This window comes from Pyrus communis, chromosome 15, assembly GCF_963583255.1.
Source record: "Pyrus communis chromosome 15, drPyrComm1.1, whole genome shotgun sequence".
Lineage (NCBI taxonomy): Eukaryota > Viridiplantae > Streptophyta > Magnoliopsida > Rosales > Rosaceae > Pyrus > Pyrus communis.
The window spans coordinates 1,804,724-1,824,861 of record NC_084817.1 but is presented as its reverse complement, the minus strand read 5'-3'; the positions used below and the strand labels follow the sequence as shown (position 1 = coordinate 1,824,861).

Below are 20,138 nucleotides of genomic sequence, written 5' to 3'. Positions count from 1 at the left end.
AACACGTGAACTAGAATCAGAATGACAGGTACTAAAAATTTACTCAAACACAAGTATACAACAATTTAGCACTTCGCTCATGAAAGAAACTTATACATTTGCGGACGCAAACATAGTCACATCAACTAGAGCGAATGTTCTCCCTCTTATGCATCTGGGTTCGAATCCCTTTCTCATTCACCCTCACTTCCTTAGCTCATCCTCTACATCAACTGCATCACCAATAAATTCAAGTGGCATATCAAAAACTTCGGTTATAATTGCGCTCAAAATTGGATGGACTATGGAGGCTGCAGCACCCGAAGGAAGCATGGCTTCGCCGCAGGTCTTCGTGCTGTTATGGACTTGTATGAAGCTGCAATACCATTTTAAGGCCGCCACAAGGTTTTCTGGGCGCATAAGAGACCCTCCTTTCCCTGAGCAAAAGTCATCCGGATCTCCCAATGCATACTCTTCAATATTCCCTCCAGCGGTTCCAGTACCTCAACTTTCTCGCGTATAATTGCCCACCCTCCAGGCCGTAACAAGCGATCCATCTCAACAACGATTGATACTGGCTGCTTACACCTGCAAAGTAGCATTCCAGAAGTAAATGATATGTATATACCAAAAAAATCGAAACTTTATCAGCAAGCAACAGAAACTCACCTGTTCTTAAGCCGCGAAAACAGATGATCAGCATGCAAAAGATCATATGATCTGGGATAAATACCGAAAGACTCACACCAGTCGTGGTAAGTTCCAACAAGGCCGCGTTCAAAAATGAAAGGAAGTGTATCGGGCGCATGGACAGGGACCACATTCATCACCCAAATCTTTTGTTGCGTGAGAGCTGCAGCAAATCTGCATAAAAACATTGCAATTCAGCTTATCAATCAACGTCCGACGCGTTTCTGTTGAATAGAAAAGAAAGTGCAAGGTTCTTTTCAAATTTTTGACATACCCTCCATAGATGGCTTTCATGTCCATTACATTTCGAATTTTTGACCAGTCGATACCTAGTCCTGTGAGATAGGATCTATCAACAATAGCTTTCCAATGCTTGGTGTCTGCCTCCAACTTAGCTTTATCACTCAACCAGTCAGGATACCTCTCGAGCCTTTGGGGCCATTGATCTGGCCACTCCGTGCCATGCTGCTCAATGGCAGATGGAACGGGGTGCAAGCAAGTCTTCACAGGAACATACCTGTTAAGGAACACAAAGGCTAACTGTTCCTAAATAAAGAACAAAATCATTGAAAAGTAGTCTTCCGTGCGCAGACAATGAACATACTGATTCTGTTCAACAAATTAACAAACCACAAACGGAATATGGATGGAGAAATAATGCTAAAAACCTCGAAGAGATGAATATTGTAAGGCAAGTTTATTTAAGCTTACCAGGCTGCATCTGGGTTTTCATTTTCCTTGCACAAAGGTGGATATTTCTTCCTCCTCAGCTCATATATATCATTCGAGTCTGGCTTCTGGTATATTTTGACACCCACGTCACTGACTTCATCAGTTTTATGAGCCAGAATATTCCAACAGATAGACGCGGTCAATTTAGTCATGGCTGGAAGAGAATAAAAAAATGCCACATGTTATCGAATTATTCAGCACAAACAACTCAGGATAAAATCATACGATCCCGTAAAGCAAACAAATCTTAGATACACTAAGAGTTAGCAGCATAGGGCAAACCTTCTTCATCTTCAAAGCTGTCATGTTTAGTTGACAAGATAAAGTATCCGCCCGGCCTTAAAATCCTATTCATCTCTAGAAGATGCTTACCCCCTGATAAAGAAAGAATATCACAAAGGTGTGACTTAAAGTCGGATTTGAAACTTCAAGAAGAAAAAATGACGAATGAAAGGTGGGATTGGGAAGAAATTGACTCAAACCATTTGAATGCCAAGGTGTGGTGCAACCGCCACAGTGAACAGCATCAAAAACACTACTGGGGAAAGGCAGTCTTCTATTTCGAAAAGGGCTAACAAAAGCAGGCAAACCACGCTCGAGGGCAACTTGAGCTAGGTCAACTAGGTCATCTTTCAAACCCAATGCCAATGTTAATACATCCTTATCAACGAGAGAAGCCCCAAAGGCGGAATCTGTACATCCAATATCCAGCACTACACGGATATTCTTTCCCCACTCGATGTCTGGTACCATCTATCAAACAAAATAAAAATTTTGACTTCTTTTTATGGCAAGACTGACAGCATTTATTATTAGGAGATAACTAGCATATACATGCACATCAGTATATGTATATGGCGAAGTTTAATTGCCATCTGTAAATAGCCATCAGTTTCAAAACTCCGCATCTCTTACAATAGTAGGATGCAAAAGAACAGTCGACATAAAGCAATTAGACTCCTTATCCAGGTAATATGAGATTTTCAAAGGTTTACCACTAATTTCATATATTAAAAACACATGATCGAAAGAGAAAATCGTCTATCTACCCAAATAATCATGTCTAAACTTTATCAATTCATTTCAGGTTGGAATTAAGGAGGCATCATACAGATTCCCGTATTCAATTAAGACAATAAGTAAAAGTCACACCTCTTCAATGGACTCAAGATAGTGAAGAATTCCGCCCTTCAACTCAGACTGGTTTTGGGGGAATGTCAGATATTCTCCAGACTCCATCACCCAACTATGTTCCTTGACAAATGCAGCAAGTTTCGGATGCTCCACATTCTTGTACAATATCTACAAAACACGAAAATTACAAAAACAAAACATCAGAAAGATTATTTTTCCTCACAGTGTACTACAATTGAATGCAAGAAAAACATATGAAACTCCAGGCATATATACCTTCTCTTTGCTCTCAGGCCAGGGGACCGGAGGGCCATAACCATCACGAGGAAGAGGTACAAGACACATAGGTTCCGCCTTCGGGCAACTCCTCTCCGTATGCCTATACTGCAGCCTTCCAGATACTACTTCCATATCAATACAAGGAATGTAATTGTGCTTGCTCCTTGTGCTACATTGTTTCCAATTATAATGTGCTTTTGGATCAAACAATGGACCCTTCATCTTATACCTCTTCTTTCCCTTTTTTTCGGATTCACCACCGTCATCGTCCAGCTTCACCTCCTCGGATTCCTGATCCGCCGTCTCCATCAAATTATCCCCCTCTCCTCCTGCTTCCCCATTACCTTCACCTTCATCACTCAAACCTTCTTCCTTTCCATCCACTACCTCCTTTTCTTCATCTCCATCTTCCTTTTCGTTCTCCGAATCTTCGCTCTCGGATTCCTCAGTCACATTTTTAACCTTCGTCACACTCTCAGGTAACTTTTTCTTACCCTTCCCCTTCTTCCCATTTACCGCTTCTTTCTTCTTCTTCTTGGATTTATGCTCATGGTCATGTGACCTCACAGCAGACCCAGTAGCCCTTTTCTCCTCCCCACCATTACTAGCTGCTAGTTGGGTCCCATCGGGAGTGCTCGCCCGGGTGCTCCGTGATCCAGGCGGCGCCACAATGTTGTCAAAGCTTTCGATTCGGGTAGTGACGGAGGAGGAAGAAGAAGAAAACATCGACCAGGCGAATATAAAGCAGAGGCCCAAGATTGCCGCCGCTGCCATTTTTATACAGAACCCACCTGGCAGTTTTGCTTTGCGGCCCAACCGAGCTAACCGAGCCACTGCCACTGCCATCTCTCTCTCTCTCTCTCTCTCTCTAAAAAACGCCTCCCCGACAGATGGACTTCGAAGAAAGTAAGCTAAAGCAACTACAAATCTGGAGACCCCCAATGCAAAACCGCGCCAAAACTGGATAAAATATCGAAATTGAAAGACAGAAGTGGGATTTTACTAAAAAGGAAATCTTCAACAAATCTGGAGCGGGAGATCAGACAGATCCGTGGGAATGTTTCTGAAAATGGAAGGAGAGACGAAACTGCGAGTACCCAAATGGGAAAATCACCGTCTGGATCGAAGGATGACGAAAAGTAATCACCTTTCAAAGAATTAACCAAGATCATGAAAAATCGAGAGGAAAGTTTGATTTTTTATTTTTTTTCCCGATGAGCTGGGAAATTATAAGACGAACTTCAACTGGGTACGTTAAGTGGCACCGACCCGATTTACATTAGGAGCAGGCTTTTCAGATAATTAATATTAAAAAAAAAAAAGAAAAAAAAAAAAGTTGATCAGCTGGGGACATGAGCAGAGGTGGTTACTTTTGAAAAATGGTGGATTTATGTAGGATTGAGGTCGTGTCGGGGCGTTGCTGATAAGATGGTCATTAAAACTCCAGAGGATGGAACTCATGTGGAAGAAGGAAGGTTGGATTTTATCTGCACTTTGCGGCGACCGCCATTGATGGAAAAAGGACCGTCATGAGAAAGTTTCGGGTTTATGTCGTCCGGGGTACGCCATGGATGCGTACTGCACACAATAGCTAACCAACACATGCACTAAGAAGACTTGCCGTCTCATATTTGACTACGGTCATGCATTATGGTATCCATTATTTCACGACGTAGGTTCAAACTTTGGCAGCTAATTTAATATCTAATTTAATAGAATCAATCGTTTGATAAAAAAAAAAAAAGGTACGATAATATAAAATAGTCATTAAAACTTTTTTATAACGATCTTTAAACAATTTTTATCATCGAAGAGATTGTTCATATCTAAATATTTATTTCGTCTGAAAGAGAAAATGAAGGACTGATATTGTTACTTGTGAGGCTTAGAAGAAAAAAAAAAGCACAGTAAAATTATTTTGCATTTAATTTACTATATTGCCTAAAACTTTTATTTTGATTTTTTTTTTTTTTTTTTTGTTGACAAGATTAATGTGATCTTTCACTCACTTCTAGTTGACAAATAAAGTTTTGATAATAGGTAGTTTAGATTATAAACATGTGAAGTGATTATGTACGCGTTTCTGTATCTTATCTTTAGAAATGTAAAATACAGTTGCCAATTGATCATGCTAGTTTTAGTTTCGCCAAAAATACAAGGCATGATTTTCGCTATTCAACTTTAGGTCTTAATTGTTAAAGAACACAAAAATCTCACGTCAGAAAATTGACTACCGATCGATAACTCCATGCAAAGTGTTGGGAGTTTTTGGCCAAAACTTGACGTTACGAACCCGGGAAAGAGTGCTTACTAAACAGACACACAATCAAAAAATGGTTCCACACCTTTCATTAATTATCCTTTTCGGCAACACTTCATGGAGTAATGGACTTTACATTCTCAAAAGAGAGTTGTCTTAGTAGTGGATTTTCATCAAACATGTAGGTTAATTTTAGGTAAGTTTTTAACTTAAATATCGATTTTGTGCATCTAAATTTCATTCATACCAAGAACATACGACCAAACTCACCGATATCTTGACGTGTCGTATTCAGAACCTTGATGAGCTGCGGTATGTGAGTCCGTTGGCATCACATCTTACCAGAGTCTTGATGTTGAGTGGAACCCAAATCTGATGGCACTGACGCTGATGTTAGCAGTGGGGCGTTGGTGACAGATGACCATTCTCTGGAAGGATCGGCTGAGTTCGAGTCAGAAGGCTTTTCCTGAGATGCATGCATATTGACCTTAATCCTGCATATCCACAAAATATTATCATCTATCGGTCCAAAGTACATGTTTCAGCAATTCTGGTTGTCCTGCTCTCAAGACGAACCCATACTACAGCATGGCACCGATGATTTAAGAGGAAATGGCGTCGTGCTAATATGTGCAGGTGAAAATCACTCAAATCTTACCTGTTGTGGATATTGACATACTCATCTGTTTCGTCCAATATCTCTTCCTGGCATAAGCAGAGATTTACCATTTGGATCAATACGTGCAGCAATTAATATTTACAAAAATCTAGTATCCAGATAATACTGCAAGTTTCGTAAGAAAATGCAGAAGCAGATTCAATTACTTATTTGTATAATACATGATCACTACCTGAAGAAGTTCTTCAATGACATCCTCCATGGTAATTACTCCTACAACCTCTTCATTGTCTGGGAAAACTGGAATGGGACCGTTCTCAACGTCCAGAATGCAATGTGAACAGCCTCTGTGTCGTTTCTTAAAAGCGGGTGTAGCTGATGGGCTTTTCTTCGCTTGTTGACCTCCGTCACCATTGTCCAAGGCACTCTGAGCATTGTTTGAACCCACTTTTTCATCTGCAATTTAACAAGAACACAAATTATGTAGTTCAAAAGAAAGACATACGAAAAAAGTGCCAGTGGTTGAAGAACTCAGGAAAAGCCCACACATTGAGAAATCATGTAGCCAAAAGCTCAGTTAATCATCAATCATACAGGACACACAGAACAAGTTACATCCATTAACGTACTCAAACGTAACATTACATTATGTGTACAAAAAGAAACGTCATGAAACGATCAAATACGAAAACTGAGATTTGAATTTTGAACCTCAAAATGAAAGTAAGCCAAAACGGCAACATACTTTTGTAGCTGCTACGAATATACACACCTTTCTTGAATGATGCCCCAGATTCGCCTGCTTGCTTCTTACAGTCATCCTTAAACACGGGTGTTTCACCATCCTTGCCATTCTTTAGTGCATCCTTTTTCCCACTTATATCCTTATAGACGACAGCAATGTGACTGTGACCTTTCTGAAATTCATTTAGTATGTCATACAGAGGCATGTCTTCCGAAACCCTGTGGGGCAAATAAAAGGCCAGTCTAGAATAACCATGCTCAAGCCCAATAAAAGAAGAATACATAGACAGTGAAATGAACCATCTCAGGAGTGAAAATTCTCAAAATTACATTAGCTCATGCCTTGTATCGGTAATAAAAACCAAAATATAATGAGGTACTACCATACCGAGGAATTTTTCGTATCATCAGTTTTCTTAAAGTAACTCCATCTTCTGGATCAACCATCAAGAGATTCTTAACCTGCACTTATACGAGATTGAACTGATAAGTTTTCAGGCAGCATCGCTCTTCATTTTTTGGTCGGACACGCAGCATCACTTCAACTTTGAAAAAAGTGTATAAAGAAAGCAAAAATGGAATTACCAGAACTAGACCAATTATATTTCCGGGCTTCCCAGCATAAACTGGAACCCTACTATGACCCATTGCCATTATTGCATTCAATGTGTCCCTGGAGAGAGAATAGAGTGGCAGGTTTAAAAGGATGGAAGAATGCATAAGATATGATAGAGAGAACAAACTGCAGTCCGCAAACCCACAAAGTAAGAGGTGCATCCAGATCAAGGGAAAATGCATTTGATATGGGAGTCATGGCATCTTTTGCAGTCTTTTCAGTCAATTCAAGTGCCCCAGCAATGATGGTAGTCTCATCATGTGTTAAATCCCCGCCTTTCCCAGCCTAAATAACAGATCATTTGCATATGCCATATTTAATCAGAGAACACAGGAAACCAGAGGACTTTCCAGAGAGTTGAAAGTTCCTAACAGATGCCACTAGCTACTAGCATAGTGCCCTAATGTGAGATTAGTAAAATATTATATACCTCATTTCCGTGAAAATCCACAAAAGTCTTTAGCTCTGCTCTTCGTAAAAGGGCAGAATGTCCCTTACCCAACATATAATCCAAAACCTGCGGAGAGAACATATTTAGAACAAATAAAATGAAAATAGGAAAAAAATGCAATGACCGAATATATGCAGCTACATCAAATAGTCAAGAAGCATCACACAACTTACAAACATCTAAAGTCATTGTAATCATTATGCAAGTTCAGTTAAAGTATTAACATTACCTTACTAATGGGATACGAAATGGGGAGGAAAAGAACAAGAAGAACACGCACAAACGGGGCCATTGCCGCCCCAACAGTCAATCCAAAGCGAGTACACACTGCTTGTGGCAATATCTGGAGCAGTAATGCATACAAAGAAACAAAAGTGAACGTCTTTTGTATGTTAAATTAGTCATTCAACGTAAAATGCTCTTGCGAAAACAACCCACCTCCCCAAACACCAGAATGAGAGTGACTGATATCACAATAGCCGCCCAAGGAGGCACAAGACTATCCAAAAACACCGGAAGAGCCTAATAACAAAAGACACATCACCAATTTGTAAGAAAGCACTACGAGTTTTAACGAAACATTTACGGTGCTGTTCACTTTCAACAAAAAAACCACATTTTTACCTTTGTTTTCCTGATACTATTCACAACACATTTATTTGTTTTTTTCATTAAAACTAAAAAAAATTTGGACTTTTCCGTTAGTTTTCGTTTTAATGAATTGCAATAAAGCCACAAAATCACACAATTACCTCCATTGCTAACGCGTTTCCGATTAAAAGCGTGCAAAGTAACAGGTGCTGATTCTTCACCACCGGATAGATTTTAGCTGCGAAAATCGGAGCAGTTTAAAGCATTTAAACAAAAGAAAATCTACTTCTTCTGTAAAATTCAACTGTTCCTTTGACTTGGACTGCAATCAACTGAGTCATCTAGTAATTTAGCTTACTGTCCAGCATCTCACAGAACAATTTCATAATTTCCAATCCAAAACCCGTTTCCAAAAACGAAATTTGAAAAAGTTTCAATCCAAAAACAGTTCTTAGAGCTCAGAATCCATAGGATCACAGAAGCCCCAAAGTAATTAAATTCGAAATTTGAAACTGCTGAGTTCCAAATTTCAAAAATGCAAAAAAATAAAAAAAATAAAAAAAGAAGATGAATTTAAGAAGGAAAAAAGCTGACCGGCGTGCTTGCGATCCTGAGGTTGGCCGGACTTCATGAGGACCTCGAGGTCAACGAGGCCGAGGGACATGAGGCCGAGAGTGAGTCCGGCCATCAATCCGGCGAAGCAAACCAGGCCTATGATTATCAGCACGTAAATAAAGAACGTCGTCCCGCAGCAGGGCACCTTCGCAGCCATCTCCGTCGCTCGCTGGCTCAGTTCCTGGAGAGTGGAGACCAAAATTTGTAGCCGTGCGCGTGCGCGTGGGTTTGTCTTTCTCGGACCTTTTACTTTGGGTGTACTGGATCGCTTTTTGCCGGCTCAGTTCCCTCGATTTTATCACACCCATTTTACCGGAATTGGTAATATTTATTGGACCGGCTTCTCTGACCTCCCAGTTTCATATACTTTTATCCCTTCTTATTTTATGCGATCATGGTTAAGTTACGTCAATATTTTATATCACTATTATTTTTTATTTTATTATCTCTATAAAAAAATCAATATAAAATATTGACGTAGCTTAACCGTGATCGCACAAAATAGGAGGGGATAGAAGTGTATAGAACTGGAAGAGCAGAGAAGCCATGTCCATATTCATTTACTTTCTTGCATTAAAACACTTGCTTTTAGCAACACCAGTCTAGCAAATGTCTGGCGTGTTAACTTTGGAGGATAAATTGATAGTTTTTTTTGTAAGAAAATATGTAAGTTAACTTTAGAGGTTAATTTAAACGTTAGATTCACAACCTATATGAAATGTTAAGGGCTTATACACAAAAAAATGACTGTATTACACTCTAAAGTGTGTCAAGTAATTTAAACTGAAAAAAAATTGGATAAAATAGCTTTGAATATATAATAGCAATGAGGAAATTAGCAATTTTTAATGAATTTTTAGAGACTTATTTTACTGAAAAAATAATTTAGAGATCTAATTTTCACTAAGATGATGATTCAATGACTAAATCAGCACTTTACCATAATAATTATAATTTTTTGAGTGTGGCGCTAATGCTACATGTGGTGTGTTTCAATTCGTTTGGTAATCTATCTGGTATTTTCTGCAAGAGAAATGCAAAGGAAACTCTCTCAACAATAAGATTGTTTTAGGATTCTTTGTCGGCTCATATTTTTAGCAATCTTTAATAATGATGGCACGAAAATTAACGTAAATTATGGTGTGGTAAAAAATCCATAAAGGATCATACTTTAAAAGCATCTCCTTACTTTTCTCTTTATGCAGTTTTCTCATTGAGCATCTCCATTTCTTTTTTATTTTGTAATGTGATACGGTAATTTAAACATTCTATTTTTACAATGTTCAAATGACAAGCTTGAACACGTGTTCCAAGTGTAATATCATCTGCTTTATTCACGGAATTGAATCCTTTTCAAGACAATGTCTTGGGATCCTCCTGATCGGACAACATAGACCGTTAGATTTTGATCCAACAACCATAAATAAGGAGTCTCTCTAAAAGTTATAATAATTGTAGTCGTTGGATCAAAATCTAACGATTCATGTTATTCGATCAGGAGGATCTCGAAGTTTTGCCTTGGAAAGAATCCAATTCCTTTATTCACGATTATAATGCAAGTGGACAAACACGTAATATAATTATTAAACACACGTGACAGACAGTGAGACGTTCTTATTAAAAAAATCATGTTCGTATTGTGTTTGGTCCACATGCTCTGAAAAGTCAGATTTTACCCGATACGCTTGCGTTTGCATGCAGATCGACGATAATGGGTTGATTCCCGGAACAAGAATAAACACGTCAGCCGTTGATTCGGGGTATCTAGTTAGGTATATTTACGGATAATATTTCATTAATTAATATTGGCGGCACCGCCACCTGTTGTTTGGCTACAGCAGCGACGGTCCTCTCTATGCCACGACTCTCTCCTTTTTTCGGCCATCTCTAATTCTTCACAATGTTTATTCGCATATGCTTTTCGCTGGGTGTGGACCTTTCACTCGTGGTGGTAATATAAAAGACAAAAGTGAACCACAAAGCGATTTGTATTTGGAGGACGACATTCACACCTCATACAAAGAAACAAATAATCAGCATACGTAAGTTAAGCCAGTTAATCATACTTCTCATACTAAACAAATGTAATTTATGTCATTTGATTAATGTGATGTGTGAGCATCTTCTTACACTTGAGTTTTAATCTGATTCTCATAACCATTTGACATGAGCTATGACAATTAGTCATGGCAGTGTGCTAGTTCCTTACATCCAAGTTTGAATCTGCTTCTCGTAATCCAGGTAGTTTAAAACATCATATTGTACACACAAAAATAATCAAAACAATCAAAGGCTTATTAATTGAATTGCCCTCTGAGATTGTCTTTAAATCTTCGTTTACCTCTTGAAACAATCAAGACTTTAAGCACCAAATCCAGTTTCAGGGGGTAAATTGAAACATAATAACAGTTTTCAGGGCAGTTCAATTAATAAGCCAAACAATCAACTAAATTATAAATAAAAAAATTGTCTCAAAATTCCGATAGAAAAGTCAACTCATCTTAAGAAACGGGCATAACTTTTCACCTAGGAAAATAGGGAAGGGATCCTCTCCATATCCTTTCCACCTAATCCTTCTCATCAAATAATCTGGATCTTTAAAATTTAATCTAATGGCTAAAAACACAGACTCATTGTAAAAGTTATAATAACTTTAATCGTTTGATCAAATTTTAAAACCCGGATTGTTTGATGAAGATGATTAGGTGAAAAGGATCAGGAGAGGATCCCTCTTCAGGAAAATATTGGTTTATGATCGCATGTGGTTAAGCTGAATCCTTGTCAAATATGGGCTCTGTCTGAAGATGCCAGTTGTGCATGTCTGAGCCCATGCCAGTTGTATATGTCTGGGCCCATGCCAGTTGTGTATGTCTGGGCCCATCACTGTTCTCATGCTCCAACCAACAAAAGAAACTACCACGGCAGATAAAACGTGCAACAGTGCTTCATTGACTTGGGGTTAGTCACCTTGAGAGGAGGGACTTTCCTCCACCCCTAGGATGCTAGCATGACGTTCTCAACTAATAATACAATGTCACGTCCAAAAGTTATCCGCATTGTCTCAAGACCTCGTGGTGGCATCACGGATACAAGTCAGTCTTCCCGTGGGGGATAGAGGATGAATCGCTTCGACACGACTGCAAACAGAGAGCCACTCAATTCGGGACCCAACGCCAATTGCCTTCCTTTGCCTTTGTGCAACGCAAGCAAACACGAACCACGAAATGACGCCTTTGTCGTGTGCACAACCAAAACCAAACAAATGAGTACTTGTTATAAAACCACTGGACCGCATTCGACTTCCCTTATTAGGAGCCAGGGTGCCACCGTCGGATATCACTTCCTGGGAGCCACTCGCACCAGATAATAACACAATGCCTGTAGACCAAAAACAGAAGGCTCATAAACTTGTGGTAGTCGTGGACGGCATTGCAACCTTCCTTTTTTAGAAAGGCAAAAAAAAAAAAACGGCGCGACACGACTTATAAGCCATTTTCTCCAACCCTTTTGGGTTTGTGTTGTGTGGCTCTCTTTTCTTATCCCTCTATCACCTGCTGCAGCCTAACCTTTTGAATCCCACCTCTACCTTCTGCTTACATACAGCATATGTCATATGTTCTTCATTCCTTTCTATTAGTTTCCAAACTTCCGTCCACTTTAAAGGCGTTTCCATGCAATTTAAAGACCATGTCGAGTCAAGACAATGGCTCACCTGAGTTCCCCATGTGGCCAGAGTTCAAGCTTCCGGACTTGTTGTCCACAGACACCGTTCGACAGGTTCATGCAACTATTGAGAACGAATGGGATCCTCTTCAGCGGTCGGGTTGCCAGACGGCAGCTGGGAGAGCCTTGTGGAATCATGTCATTCATGACCCCCTGGCAGACATACTTGCAGGAGAGTCGTACCTTAAAAGTTTCCACGAGAAGATAAAGAAAGACTGCGTCAACAAGGCGCGAGAAATCTCTGGTGTAATTCTCGCAGTTCGAACGCTCTGGTTTGATTCAAAGCTTGAAGCAGCACTTCATTCGTTCAACGATGCAGAAGCACAAGTAGTTTTTCTTGGGGCAGGTTGGTAACTACTCTCACAATATTTTGGTTACCAGCACTTTTTGAACCAATGCAGCGTATATCAAGGTGAACTTCGTGCCTGTGATGAATGATGCTGGGACATATTTGTGTATAACGTAGTTTTCGAGACTAGATGACTTGTTCATTTACATTGCTTTACCGAATCTACTGGATGAATTCCTGTACGGTGAAATACAGCTCCCGTCAAAAAACGAACACTTTTTAGGAAAATTGATCCCCAACATGCAGCATCTGATTATGCACCAATGTAAACTACAGATCAGGAATTATTGGCCATGTATATGCATGTGCTGCTAACTTTAGGAAACCAGAGCAAACTTTTAGACCAGGTCCCGTCCAAATATACTAATCGTAGATAGAATATATATGGAAACTGAAATCTCTCAACTTTCATGTGTACGGAAAGTAAATATTTAGCTTATAATGAAACTTGCACTTCTTTTTGTAGGAATGGATGCAAGAGCTTACCGCCTGAGTTGCTTGAAGGAAAGCAATGTGTTCGAAGTTGATTTTCCTGATGTCCTGCAAATAAAAGCCACTCTCCTGAAAGCAGCGATGGACTCTACAAACAATCACCAGTGTCTAATGATGACAGCAAAATCCATAACTAGAGTGGCGGCGGATATCAGAAGCAATAATTGGCTCGAAAAACTTCAAACATCCGGGTTTGTGCCAGAGAAGAACACGGTGTGGGTTCTGGAAGGCATCCTCTACTACTTAACCCACTCTGAGGCCACGCAAGTGCTTGAAACCATAGCAGACAAGTGCTCACTTACTCACACGGTGCTTCTGGCAGATTTTATGAACAAACCTTCAACCACACTTTCCAATTCCACCTTCCATTTCTACAGCGATTGGCCTGATCATCTCCTGCCATCTCTTGGCTTTTCTCATGTTAAACTTTCACAAATTGGTGATCCAGATGCTCATTTTGGACTCATGCATGATCCATTAAATCTGTTCAACAAGCTCCGCAGTTTGCCTAGGTCATTATATACCCACCCAGATGATGGAACACCATGTTGTCGCTTGTATTTGGTTGAGGCTTCTGGCTCACCAAATCAAACTATTCCATAGATAGCCAGCAGATTTTTACTAAATATCTTCAATTAGCTGCGCAGCTGTGTACAAAACTTCGCTACCGCTTGGTGTAGCCACCTGAATCAAACTATTAGACCACTCCACATGGACCAACAGGTCATTATATCTGATACCACAAAGTGTCAAACTCAAAATTTAAGGCAGCATAGGAGTAGGCATTCATATTTGTAGCTCTGTGAAGAAAAATATATTCCATTGGAAGGAGAAACTCAAACAAATTTGAGATGTCTGAAATTTTCCAAGCAAGCCAATACTTACATATGCAGTTGTTCAATCATGTTGAGCAAATTATCAACAACACCCACTGACAATGGGTATGCAAATTAAGGAAAAGGAAAAGAAAAAAAAATCAAACAGTATAGCTTGTAGAGTCGTGAACTGCATTCTCTGCATTTAGAAGTGTGCATTTTGCTTCGCTTCAAGTCATCCACCTAGTATATATAAATATATATGTGCGTGTGTGAGTATATTTCAGATCCTTATCTTTCCAAAACCAAGAACAGAGCTACCTGGATGCCTTTCCAGTAACAAAGAACGCAATGATATTGCCACACTGAGAAATTAAGAAGGCAATATGAAGACATTAAGAAAAAACTAGCATCGACTTCAATAACTTTGCTATTTATAAACATACAACTTAGAGGAGAAAAATGGACAAAATAAGGTTGAAGAGCATGACAGAGGACAGAAATCAAGACACAGGAAAGACAAGAAAAGAAGGAGAGGTTTCAAACCCACAATATACATGCATCTACAGAATTTCAAGCATGATATCCACTAGATAGCTTTTGCTGCAAGGAAAAAACTACAGATTGGTTAAGCTTCAAGGCAGTCCTTGATTCCCTGCTCAAATTTGTCTAGGGATGATATGGTATCCATGAGAGAATCTGCAACCTTCTTTCTGCAGCCAACAGAAAAAAGTCAGATGGAAAAATGTATGTAACTTGGTGCCTATTATGCGAAACAGGGCAATCAAAAAATTCTTTCTCAGGATCAAGGGTGCGACAAAACTGAAAGTAAACAAATTTCTAAAGCTTTCAAGAAAATTCTCTCTTGTCCATGTTTACCTTTCAGCGGAAAATTGAACATCAGTCTCATTTACCAGACCATTAAGAGAAGTGAATGATCTGCAATATAACAAGTAAATATTACAACAATTGTATAGAGAAATATATTTCTCTACCATGAAATTATGTCAGACCTAAAATGTACCTTATAAGATCATTTAGCAAAGACTCGGCTTCCAATTTTACGGGATCCTTATCACCAAGCAACGACGACGCGTTCTTTACAACCAAACGGAATGTGCAAACCTGTGAAGTAAATGAGATTAGTAATATGAGGTAAATTACCAAAAGCTCAACATCTCCATCATCCTACAACAAATTCTCCCAATGCCAACCAAATTGCAATAGAGTTTTACACATTCCTATGCATTAATTAAGATTAATCGCGGCTTAATTAACCTGATTAAATAAAAACAAAGAGAAATGAGCGAATTGCCGAACCTCAACACCCGTATTGGCTTGAAATGCAACAAACGAGTTCCTGTCCTCTATAACACAATCCCTCGCAGCAGATCTAAACAATCTCTGAACCTCCTCCATCTCCTTGTTCGTATAATCCGAATCCGTAGCCGCTGTAAATTAAATCACATTAATCCAAATGAAATTGCACCAACACACACACACACACACACACACACACACACACGCATATACATACATACATACATACATACATATATATATATATATATATATATCTAGAGAGAGAGACTGAGTAATTGATGAGCCGCGACGAGGCTCTCTCGGGAGGCATCAATCGGGGCCAGGAGGAACCTGGAGGCCTTCTTCTTCTGCTCTCGGAGCCAATCCTTTGGTCCTGCTGCGCAAATACGAAAAAAATTAGGGTTTCCACAGCGAACAACTACAAATTGAAGGCCTAAATCAAAATGGTGCGAGGTAGCTCACAAATGCCAAAGGAAAGTCCGGATGCCGGGTCGGGTCGGACGAGCGAAGGGATGAGAGCGATGAGGGAGAGCAAAGCGACGTCTCTACGACTGCGTTTTGGGAGCTGAAGATTGGGGGAAGCGTGCGGATTTGAAATTAGGGTTTTTAATTTTGGAGGGAAGGATGAAATGGCGGTTACAGTGGATAAGGACGAGCTGGAGATAAGGCGGCACGAAGCAACTGCCATTATTGTTGCGTTTCTGCTTTTCTTTTGCGACGACGTGTTGTGGTTGTGTGGGTGAGTCATCGATATACGACTTGACGTTTTGCATTCCTCGTCACCTGGAACGCGATTTTGCATTTCCAACGTGGCGGTGTACTATTGGTCCGATTTTACTTGTGTTGTTAATGGACGGGAAATGATGTTTTTCACTAAGGATTAGTTTGGTATTGCTGTGCTTTAAAAAAAAAAGCTGCTTTTACTGTGCTGTGAGAATAAGCAGCTGTGAAATAAAGCATCAAAGTGTTTGGTAAACTTTTTTGTAAAAGTGCTTTTGAAAAAAAAAAACAGTATTATAGTGTTTGCTAAATTTTTATGTAAAACAGATGTGAAAAAAAACCAATTTTTCAAAGCTGAGTTTTGCAGCTTCTTGTTTTTGGCTTTTTTTCACCCAAAACTGTGAAAAAAAGCTGAAGCTGAATGTTTACCAAACACAAAAACAGCTCCCAGGTTTTTTTTATACCAGCTTTTTTCAGAATCATCTCAGTACCAAACCAGGCCTAAGTCCACACAATCCATAACTTTTTATATTTGATCAAATAGTTACAAATAAGACCTCACTTTAAAAGTTATAATAACTTTCAAATATTAGAATTGTGTGCTTTCGTGAACTTGGTGTAAAGGATTTGGAAATAATCATTTCCCTTAATGGACTTCAAGAGGAGTTTTTTTAGTTTAATGGACGTTGGCAATGAGCATTTGGGTATAGTTGTGCTCGGACTATTGTCCGTAAGTAATTTTTCAGTGCACTTGGAATATGATTTGATATTTTAAGTATTATAATATAAGTGATTGAATTTTCTATTTTCAAATATTCAACAACTTATATTATTATGTTTAGTGCACTAGCTGTGTTTCCGACCTACTAAAAAAATATATAGTTGTCTGAGAAAATAGTCATTATTTACCTCAATTCATTTGTGACCGGTAGGTAGATTGCCTTGTTGAATACGGATTTTTCTTCAACCTCAAGCGTGTCGGGTTCAACCTTCACTCATCTTATTAGTGTAGCTTATAGTAGTAATAGGGGGAAAATGTATTAAAATCATTCTAATTGTTGACTTGCATTGTATTTTATTACCATTTAAGTATTTTCTTCATACAAGCTATACAAGAAATCCAATACACTAAGACCTGAATATTAATTTTTTCAGTGTACTCAGAATATGATTTGATATTTCAAGTATTATAATATAAGTTGTTGAATTTTTTATTTTTAAATATTCAACAACTTGTATTATTATGCTTGATGCACCAACTGTGTTTCCAACCTACTAAAAATATATATAGTTGTCACATCACGGCCCGGGCGGGACCACTTCCCGGCCCCGACTCCACCGTAACACGATATTGTCCGCTTTGAGCCCCGACCACGCCTTCACAGTTTTGTTTCTGGGAACTCAGACGAGAATTTCCCAATGGGTCACCCATCTTGGGAATGCTCTCGCGCGCTACTCGCTTAACTTCAGAGTTCCCATGGAACCCGAAGCTAGTGAGCTCCCAAAAGGCCTCGTGCTAGGTAGAGATGGGAATATACATATAAGGATCACTCCCCTGGGCGATGTGGGATGTTACAATCCACCTCCCTTAGGGGCCCGACGTCTTCGTCGGCACACTTCCGGCCAGGAATTGGCTCTGATACCATATTGTCACATACCGCCCCGGGGCGGATCACTTCCCAGGCCCCCTCCACCACCGTAGCACAATATTGTCCGTTTTGGGATTACCATTCCCTCACGGTTTTATTTTTGGGAACTCACGAGTAGCTTCCCAATGGGTCACCCATCATAGGATTGCTCTAACCCCCTTCTCGCTTAACTTCGGAGTTCCTACGGAACTTGAAGCCAGTGAGCTCCCAAAAGGTCTCGTGTTAGGTAGGGATGAGAATATACATATAAGGATCACTCCCCTGGGCGATGTGGGATGTCACAATCCACCCCCCTTGGGGGCCCGACGTCCTCGTCGGCACACACGCGACCAGGGTTAGGCTCTTATACCAATCTGACACACTCCACCACCGTAGCACAATATTGTCCGCTTTGGGCCCCGACCACGCCTTCACGGTTTTGTTTCTAGGAACTCACACGAGAACTTCCCAATGGGTCACCCATCCTGGGAGTGCTCTCACGCGCTGCTCGCTTAACTTCGGAGTTCCCATGGAACCCAAAGCCAGTGAGCTCCCAAAAGGCCTCGTGCTAGGTAGAGATGGGAATATACATATAAGGATCACTCTCCTAGCGCGAAGTGGGATGTTACAATAGTCATTATTTACCTTAATTCATTTGTGACCGGTAGATTGCCTTGTTGAATACTGATTTTTCTTCAACCTCAAGCGTGTTGGGTTCAACTTTCACTCATCTTTTTAGTGTAGCTTATAGTAGTAATATGGGAAACATGTATTAAAATCATTCTAATTGTTGACTTGCATTGTATTTTATTACCATTTAAGTATTTTCTTCATACAAGCTATACAAGAAATCCAATACACAAAAACCTGAATATTAATTTTTTTTATTAAGAATATTATAATCACTTTAATTCATTAACCTTAGTGTGTCATTTACTGATATATACAAAATCAAGTAATGTGTATTTTTCATTTTACAATCATAATCTAATACTTGAAACCAACAAATTAGTTATTACAAGGAGTAGTCGATAAGTGTCTCAACTCAAACAAGATATGGTAATTACTAGAACTGCTCATCTGAGGTTCTTTTTGACATGAGTCATCGTATTAATCTATGATAAATTAAGCTATCAATTTAAATAATCTTTGTTATACTGAAACATAATAATTTTGTGCAGTGATTAAAGTAAAAAAAAGTTCTCGTGTGAAACCTTCCGTCTTCTTCCTCTACTGTCTATCTCCTCCCCATTCCCTTCCTCTCTCCATCTCTCTTTCGATTGTTCACTCCCCTTCTCTCCTCATGAGTTTTTTGTTTTTTCCTTTTCGTGTATGAAAAAGAGAGAGGAACATGTTTCAAAATTTTCACCATTAGAAAATTTCATATGAAAAAGAGTTTACGCGTTCAAGAAGAAGAGTATCCCAATTTTCGAAAGCACACAATCTCAATTATTTCTTGTGCTTTGTAACTAATTGAGTTTGAATATTATTTATAAAAGATTGGATTAAATTGGATTTGTAAAGTTATTACAGTTTTATGCAATTGGATTTGTTGGGTTTAGATATTCGATGATGATACTAGGTTTTCCAGATATAAAAGATTTGACATGACGTGAAATCTTCTTATCACTTTTTATTTTATCAATTAGTATTTTGTTTTCGTGTAACATGAATTATTTAAGTTGAAAATTTCATCTACGGTAAGATTAATTTGAAAAATCGTATGAAAAAGTTTCTCACATGTCTTCAAAATGAAAACCTTAGGAGAGCACCGACATATAATTAATAAATCAAATTACAAAGACATTAACAAATTTAATTTTATAAACAAACGTGAAAAGTCTTTGGCGCAGTTGTTGGTACAGTGGGGGTTGAATTATTTATTTGTTTTTGGAGTGCACGTTTCTCTCGTTAAATGGTTTTCGTCGTCATTAGTGGATTGTGACTTCCCAGTCCCCTCTGCATGTTTATCTCCTGCGCGCCCTCTTCCTCCCAACAGGATCCTGTTGGATCATTTTTGTGAGAATTCTGAAAATCTGTAAATTGTATTCGTTCATCGTACATCATGAAACAAAAATCTTCGGAATCCTCACAAAGAGGATCCAGCGAAGATCCGTACTCCTCTTCCTCGGTCAGGTGGCGCCAACGCCCGGGGACACTTTCAGTTAGGATGCATTCGGAGTGCGTTTCTAATGTCATCGGACCCAGCCAGCCAGTCACCCGGAACTCATGCCGAGATCTCTCTCTCGAAGCCACGCAGCTTTCATGCAAAAATTTCTGGGAACACCTCCCCGGTAGCAATAGCATTTACTGACATCGGACTTTTTTTACCGTCGAGTAACTTTTATTTTTGTATGTAATTTCTTATCTATCCTTTC

At 39.3% G+C, this 20,138-nt stretch overlaps 4 protein-coding genes across 5 annotated transcripts; 1 reads left to right on the top strand and 3 right to left on the bottom strand.

The window, feature by feature from the left end:
- Positions 1 to 11: 11 nt before the first annotated feature.
- On the bottom strand, positions 12 to 4,477 carry LOC137717644 (probable methyltransferase PMT28). Of its 2 annotated transcripts, XM_068457065.1 has the most exons (9): positions 2,812 to 4,477; positions 2,554 to 2,703; positions 1,884 to 2,154; positions 1,684 to 1,776; positions 1,381 to 1,555; positions 944 to 1,186; positions 649 to 843; positions 365 to 567; positions 12 to 212 (listed from the first exon to the last, which is right to left on the bottom strand). In XM_068457065.1, the coding sequence occupies exons 1-8, from the start codon at positions 3,658 to 3,660 to the stop codon at positions 369 to 371; spliced, it is 2,175 nt and encodes a 724-aa protein (XP_068313166.1). In that variant the 5' UTR covers positions 3,661 to 4,477; the 3' UTR covers positions 12 to 212; positions 365 to 368. The 2 variants fall into 2 exon arrangements, with proteins under 2 accessions (XP_068313166.1, XP_068313165.1); XM_068457064.1 differs by having other exon boundaries at positions 12 to 567; positions 2,812 to 4,476.
- Positions 4,478 to 5,140: 663 nt separating this feature from the next.
- On the bottom strand, positions 5,141 to 9,013 carry LOC137717738 (DUF21 domain-containing protein At1g47330). The gene is made up of 12 exons (XM_068457199.1): positions 8,690 to 9,013; positions 8,257 to 8,333; positions 7,943 to 8,026; positions 7,734 to 7,847; positions 7,484 to 7,570; positions 7,199 to 7,338; positions 7,023 to 7,110; positions 6,826 to 6,899; positions 6,466 to 6,656; positions 5,926 to 6,149; positions 5,733 to 5,779; positions 5,141 to 5,568 (listed from the first exon to the last, which is right to left on the bottom strand). Exons 1-12 carry the CDS (start codon positions 8,865 to 8,867, stop codon positions 5,406 to 5,408), a joined length of 1,467 nt encoding a protein of 488 aa, XP_068313300.1. The 5' UTR covers positions 8,868 to 9,013; the 3' UTR covers positions 5,141 to 5,405.
- A 1,813-nt stretch (positions 9,014 to 10,826) lies between these two features.
- On the top strand, positions 10,827 to 14,366 carry LOC137717831 (uncharacterized). The gene is made up of 2 exons (XM_068457318.1): positions 10,827 to 12,779; positions 13,249 to 14,366. The coding sequence occupies exons 1-2, from the start codon at positions 12,317 to 12,319 to the stop codon at positions 13,875 to 13,877; spliced, it is 1,092 nt and encodes a 363-aa protein (XP_068313419.1). The 5' UTR covers positions 10,827 to 12,316; the 3' UTR covers positions 13,878 to 14,366.
- A 173-nt stretch (positions 14,367 to 14,539) lies between these two features.
- On the bottom strand, positions 14,540 to 16,128 carry LOC137717832 (uncharacterized). Its single transcript, XM_068457319.1, has 6 exons — positions 15,875 to 16,128; positions 15,681 to 15,788; positions 15,410 to 15,540; positions 15,114 to 15,214; positions 14,969 to 15,028; positions 14,540 to 14,802 (listed from the first exon to the last, which is right to left on the bottom strand). Exons 1-6 carry the CDS (start codon positions 16,098 to 16,100, stop codon positions 14,718 to 14,720), a joined length of 711 nt encoding a protein of 236 aa, XP_068313420.1. The 5' UTR covers positions 16,101 to 16,128; the 3' UTR covers positions 14,540 to 14,717.
- Between the last annotated feature and the right edge of the window lie 4,010 nt (positions 16,129 to 20,138).

Coding starts and splice junctions, on each gene's coding strand:
- LOC137717832 (XM_068457319.1), bottom strand. CDS start 16,100: ATGGCAGTTGCTTCGTGCCGCCTTATCTCCAGCTCGTCCTTATCCACT. Junction 15,789..15,874: donor CGGACTTTCCTTTGGCATTT/GTGAGCTACCTC, acceptor GTATTTGCGCAG/CAGGACCAAAGGATTGGCTC. Junction 15,215..15,409: donor AAGCCAATACGGGTGTTGAG/GTTCGGCAATTC, acceptor TTTACTTCACAG/GTTTGCACATTCCGTTTGGT.
- LOC137717831 (XM_068457318.1), top strand. CDS start 12,317: ATGTCATATGTTCTTCATTCCTTTCTATTAGTTTCCAAACTTCCGTCC. Junction 12,780..13,248: donor AGTAGTTTTTCTTGGGGCAG/GTTGGTAACTAC, acceptor TTCTTTTTGTAG/GAATGGATGCAAGAGCTTAC.
- LOC137717738 (XM_068457199.1), bottom strand. CDS start 8,867: ATGGCTGCGAAGGTGCCCTGCTGCGGGACGACGTTCTTTATTTACGTG. Junction 7,848..7,942: donor TCATTCTGGTGTTTGGGGAG/GTGGGTTGTTTT, acceptor TTACTGCTCCAG/ATATTGCCACAAGCAGTGTG. Junction 7,339..7,483: donor TGGATTTTCACGGAAATGAG/GTATATAATATT, acceptor TCTGTTATTTAG/GCTGGGAAAGGCGGGGATTT.
- LOC137717644 (XM_068457065.1), bottom strand. CDS start 3,660: ATGGCAGTGGCAGTGGCTCGGTTAGCTCGGTTGGGCCGCAAAGCAAAA. Junction 2,155..2,553: donor ATCTTGAGTCCATTGAAGAG/GTGTGACTTTTA, acceptor TTTGTTTGATAG/ATGGTACCAGACATCGAGTG. Junction 1,777..1,883: donor CACACCTTGGCATTCAAATG/GTTTGAGTCAAT, acceptor TTTCTTTATCAG/GGGGTAAGCATCTTCTAGAG.